The sequence below is a fragment of the Sphaerodactylus townsendi genome, linkage group LG04 (assembly GCF_021028975.2).
Source record: "Sphaerodactylus townsendi isolate TG3544 linkage group LG04, MPM_Stown_v2.3, whole genome shotgun sequence".
Classification (NCBI taxonomy): Eukaryota; Metazoa; Chordata; class Lepidosauria; order Squamata; family Sphaerodactylidae; genus Sphaerodactylus; species Sphaerodactylus townsendi.
This window is the reverse complement of record NC_059428.1, coordinates 67,931,678-67,937,535: the sequence shown is the minus strand read 5'-3', so window position 1 is coordinate 67,937,535 and position 5,858 is coordinate 67,931,678. Positions and strand designations below refer to the sequence as shown.

General features: G+C 40.2%; 1 protein-coding gene across 2 annotated transcripts in view; it reads left to right on the top strand.

Moving 5' to 3' along the window:
- Nucleotides 1-4,686, top strand: part of KCNJ6 (potassium inwardly rectifying channel subfamily J member 6) — a 147,991-nt gene extending 143,305 nt beyond the window's left edge. For both annotated transcript variants that reach the window (XM_048495411.1, XM_048495410.1), the window contains exon 3: nucleotides 3,292-4,686. In XM_048495411.1, the coding sequence (XP_048351368.1) occupies nucleotides 3,292-3,617 (326 nt within the window). In that variant the 3' untranslated portion in view covers nucleotides 3,618-4,686. The remainder of the gene's footprint in view (nucleotides 1-3,291) is intronic.
- The last annotated feature ends 1,172 nt before the right edge of the window (nucleotides 4,687-5,858 follow it).

The window sequence follows — 5,858 nt, the reverse complement described above, 5'->3', positions numbered from 1 at the left end:
CTCAAAACATTGCACGTTAGCATCTTGTGGTAATTTGTTGTTCAGTTTCACCATATGCTTCTTATAGTTTGATCTATCCATCATTTCCACTTATTCTGTTGCAACAATGTCTTAACTGTCCCACTGCTTCTCTGAAGTCTGCTAATTGTCTATTCACTGCTGACAGTTAAATTCCCTTCTCCTTCCTTCATGTGACAAAGGTAATTTTCATTTTATGATAATCAACCCACTTCATTAACCAGTGGAAGAGACTGAAGTGATCTCTGTAGTAAAGTTCAGAGAATACTAAGTAACTATTTTGGCCAAATCTAAAAGGGAGATTCAAAACCTCATAATAGTTCTGTGTCTCATTAACAAATTAGGGGTTCTGAATTGCAGCAAGCATAATAAACACCCCAGTGATCATGCCTGTTTTCACTACACACAGAGCTATCCCTTGTCCAAACCAGTTCATTATAAGACTTTTTTTAAGTGGGTAAATGATCCATCTTTGCTTGACTCTGCAAAACACAGTGATATTATGTATTTCTTTTATTTAAATATTATATCCCAATTATCTTCCCAAGGGTGCCATGCAAGGGAAGGGGAGAGAGTGAGGGGTGGCATGCAAAGGAGGGGAGGGAGGGAGCCCAGCATCTGGACATTGCCCTCCCATACTAGCGGAGGGGGAGAGGAGGGGAGAGGAAGGAGGGGTACACTTTCGACACTGGTAAACTGATAACATGGGAAGAGAGATTCCCAGGGGAAGAAACAGTTGGAATCTACCTTGGTTTCAATATCTTTGAGCCAGGCATGCTTTTTTAGCAGCTTTAAGTCCCTAGCTGATTGTGCTATCACTCTCTAGTTGAAAGCATTTGGCATTATCTGGTTTGATGGAAAGTGGTGTTCTCTATGCAGTGTATTCATCACTGACAGCTTTTCATTACAAAAATAAATGCAGGTTTTTATAGGATAAAGAGTTTATTATTTCTGATAAGGTCCCAAGAAAAATTACTCAGCTATTCATTGAAAGAAGTTCAGTGAAGAAAAGTTTTTGCCATTCATTCCTTGTTCTAGCAGAAATAAATAGAATTTTCAAAATAAATACTATTTCGTCTTCTGTCTTGCATGCAAAATGTCTCCATTTTTGTTGCACCTGTTTGTACTCACAGTATTTTATTTATTTATTTACTTACTTCATTTACCAGTATATACTATCTTTCTCCCCAATGTGGACCAAAAACATATTATATTGTTCTCCACTAAGTGCATTTTAAAGTCTGCTTTATTTATTCATTTGGATGTATCTCACTTTTCAAGAGGCATTCTGGAGGGGTGGGGAGGCTCACAAAGCAAAAAAGCCTCCCCACTGCCAAGAAGCCTATGGGCTTCAACAGACTTACACCACTTAAGTCTGTAGTAGGACCCACTGGTGTAACACAGGCAAAGGCTGAGAGGGAGCCAACTAATGTCGTCACCTCCTCAGCCAAACTCACTGCCTGGCCATGCTATGCCAGTGGCAGTAGGGACCCTGGGACAATGGTGGAGCTTCCACCACCCGTTTCAGCACTGGGGGAGGGGGCACAGTGGCTGCACAGTGGCAAAATCACCCCACTGTCAGGGCAAGTGGCTGCACATCTCTCCCACAAGCAGATTCAGTCTCCCTCCCCCACCTTTGGATTGAGATTCTTAATGTAAGAACATAAGGAAAGTGCTTCTAAAATCAAACCAGTGGTTCATCTAGTCCAGCATCCTGTCTCACACAGTGGCCAACAAGTTCCTATGATTCAGCGGTGGCTTCATAAAGTATTAGATGTGGCAGAAATTGATAAACTCAGTGATAAGGTCTGCTCTAGAGTGGGAAAGAACTATTTGATCCCGTTAGCACAAAACTGGCCTTTATTAGCTATTGAAATGCTAATCTGAAGCCTTTTCCACAGGAGTTGTGCACAAGAAATCTTACTGTCAAATATTATGGGGTTTTTTTCCTTTGAATTCTGTTTTCTGTTCTGTTAGGTTCTGGAAAAAAATTTCCCTTCATTTTTTCTACATCGTTTTCCCAAGCACTTTTACTGCTATGTTTTTTCCCCAGTCCTTTTCTGGGCCAGCTTCCCTTGTGTGTCTGATGCTATGTAATTACCCAACCTCCCATTCAGCCTCCCATTTTAAAAAAATAATAATGAACAAGTGATATAACAATGTATTATTGAAGGCTTTCGCAGCTGGATTCAACTGGTTGTTGTGGCTGGCATCTTCAGAGGTGTATCACAGAGAGAAGTCTGTAACAGACTTCTCTCTGTGATACACCTCTGAAGATGCCAGCCACAGATGCAGGCGAAACGTTAGGAACAAGATCTACCAGACCACAGCCACACAGCCCAAAAAAACCACAACTAGTGATGTAACTTTGAGGCAGAAATAAGAAGCAAGGGCAATTAGATCAGTTTTGTCAGTTTCACATAGAGCTTGTGGTGTTAAAGTTCTGGCATAGATACACAAAAGCAGAAATGACTGGTTCAGTGTTGTCAATTTCATATCGAATTAGCATGGTAACATTAAGGCAAAGATGCACTGTTTCATGACCCTCTAATGTCTTAGCCAGGGTCTTGTCATATTTCTTTCTATGGAATGCTTAAGTATCCTTGAGGTTTGTTTGCAATTCACTCCTCCCTGTACCAGTCTGCCCTTATGTACCAGTCTGCCCTTCTGCAGCTGGAGAGCAGGGGTTGGGACTGGGGGGCTTCTTCCAACTTCTCACTATCTGAGGAATGTGTGTGAGTGGGTAGGAGTGTGAGTGTACTTTCCCCCTCAGGGAAGATCAGGGGGGTTGGGGGCCTGATGTATCTATGCTGGAGGATATAATGCTTTCCCTGTCCTAATGTACTCAGTTCAGACAATATAGGTCAACAGCTTTTCTATGCTTGCAATCAATAAATAAGAATTCTGCTTTCAAGTACTGATTCATTTATAGGACAAGTCTATGGTTGTGACACACTGTGTCCACTGTTAGGAGCAAGTGAAATTGACAAAGGACTGCCACAATATTGCAGTTCTAATTTGACTGAGAAAAAAATGCAGTTAAAATAATTTTAAATGTCCTTAAATAATAAAAAAAGGAAGGACAAAACCAAGTTGGCCTGCTAAATTGTATATTGAGTGTTGATCCTTGCATAGTTATATGTGTTGATATAGCAGCATTTTACCTGTTTAGCGCAGAATGCCTGTCAACCACAACTACGTATAGTCAATAATGATATGCAACATCAGTGGGAGCCCTCAGCGCTTCTAATTTTTTTTCTTTCCCCTTCACAGGAATGACATGCCAAGCTCGAAGTTCTTACATTGCAAGTGAGATATTGTGGGGTTATCGTTTTACCCCTGTTCTCACACTAGAGGATGGATTTTATGAAGTTGATTACAATAACTTTCATGAAACATATGAAACCAACACACCATCTTATAGTGCCAAAGAACTGGCAGAGATGGCCAGTCGAGCAGAACTACCCCTTACTTGGTCTGTGTCCAGCCAATTAGACCGACATGCTGAAACAGATACTGAAGAGGAGGCCAAGAATCCCGAAGAACAAGCTGAAAGGAATGGAGACGTGGCCAACTTAGAGAATGAATCCAAAGTTTAAAATCTATGATCAGGCAGAGATCCATAAGTTTCTCTTTAACAGGGAACAGATGAAGAAACATTTAAGGTGTGAAATGATTTCCTGTCCATAAGATAAGCAAAGATTTGGATTAAAGCTGCAATATCCCTTACTTTTCAATGTAATCTCTTATCATTTTTAAACTGGAGACATCAGTGTTCTCATATGTTGGTTATAGGTTGTTTGGCATTTTCATTTTTTAGGTAAAGAGCAAACATTTATTAACCTGGGCCAAAAACAAATGGAATGATTGTAAGTATTGTTTATTCACATCCTGGGCTTTAACTCTTAACTTTTTATATATAACAGTTTCATAAACTGAACAAGATGCCTGCAGAAAATGGGCATTGCAGCTTTAAGGTCCAAGATGAACAGAAAGGTCTGCAATTCAGTGTGATATTGTACATATGCCTTATGTAATTTCTTTCAGTTTAGTAATAAACCCAGCATGTACAAAAGTACTGTAGTAAATAACTTCTAAATAATGTACATATGTGTGTAACTAATGTAGGTTTAGACATAATTCTAGAAAATAATGGGATGCAAAAAATAAAACCCACCTTTGAGAAGTCATTTCTAATCTAATACCAGAAATTTATTAGAGTCTGTTTGGAACCCTGCCCAGTTAATGCATGCCATTTTTCTAATTGTACCAGGCTGGCAGCTATTTAGAGTACCTCACTGTTTTCTTAAGCGATGATTTAGCTGACTCTAAAAAGCCATAGGTCTGGGGGGAAAGGGCAGAGCAATTGCAACATAATTCCTGATATACTGTGAAACTGTTTACAGCATCATCCTACCCTTTGTATTGTATGGTTATTTGACTAGTTCAGCGAGAACTTGTGGAAGATTCTTTTCAAAGGCAAGGACCTCTTTGTGTGGCATTGTCTATAACAGTTGTTTGTGTTGGGCTTTACCCTTTAAGTGCAATACCTTGGGAAACTTTGGTTTTTAAAACCATTCAGTTTGTTTTAGAAAACTGTGTCGTTTGATACCTATAACCAATATAAGCCATGAGATTTTTTGAATGTTATACATAGGTCAGCTGATGTTCTGTCTGAGAGAAAAAGACTGAATTTCAGCTGAAGTTCTGTCAGTGAAATTCATTATAATTGGTACTTCATATGTCTTGAATTTTTCCCCAAAGATCTGCACCCTTGAGTACTCCATAGGAAGGCATCTCTCAGGAGATACCAGCATGTCATCTTTGCACCCATATAGTTTCTGTAATGTCAGTGAGCACAACTTGTAGGCCTCATTCTGCCATCTTTACTTTAAATGAGTAGTGCCTTAAGTGCTTTCCAGTGTCACATTTACCCAATGGTAGGCAACTGCCAGTGGGCGATATCTGTACAGCTCCCCTACACATTCTGCCACCAGAGTATATATTCAGGGCTGAACCATTTATTGGGGAAATGTGTCATTTGCCCAAGGAAGTTTGCTCTGTAAGGAATATTAAGCAGTATAAATGCTATGAATTGCACCTTCATGGCTTGGAGCAGCTTTTTGGACACCTGAAAAACAGTCATATGTTTAAATCATATAGTATCTTTGAAAGTAATGTATACTAGCATGATGGTACCACTACAGATTTCCATTTCATCAGAGAGCAGTGAATAGCCCTAAAAAAGACTTGGGTTGATTCCACAAAGCAAATGTATAATGGGTTGCAGTCATGATAAAGGAACCCGTTTTCCTGTTTTCCTGTTTACATGCGTGCCGTGTAGGCAGCGATCAGAACCCATGGAAACAATCCAGGTTGCTTTAGCGCCTTCGCATGGAGATGCTTCTCTTTTTTAAAAAATTCCTACCACATATGCAAGCAGAAATGAACCCCCACAGCCATGCCAACCATCCCACAATATGATCGGCTACACCTATGTAGCTATGAAGGTGCAACACACACACACACAACATTTAAAAGAAAAAGAAACCTCACTGCAATGGCAGGCAGATTCTCCCTGACGTGGACAGCATGGTAGAAAGGAGGGAAATAAAATGCCTGTTGCCTGGCCATTTGAACAGCAGCAGCTCCAACCTGGGATTTTTCGAAAGGATTGCTGGTTTAGCAATTTTCAAAAAACCTGGGTTGAGGGAAATAAAACGGGGCAGACTCATTTTAGGGGCTGGACCTTTGCAAAGTCCCCCCCCCCAAAAAAAACGGGTTATATAGTATCCTGCACCCATTCTATTTGGCCTGTGCAGAATCAACGATAGATTCCT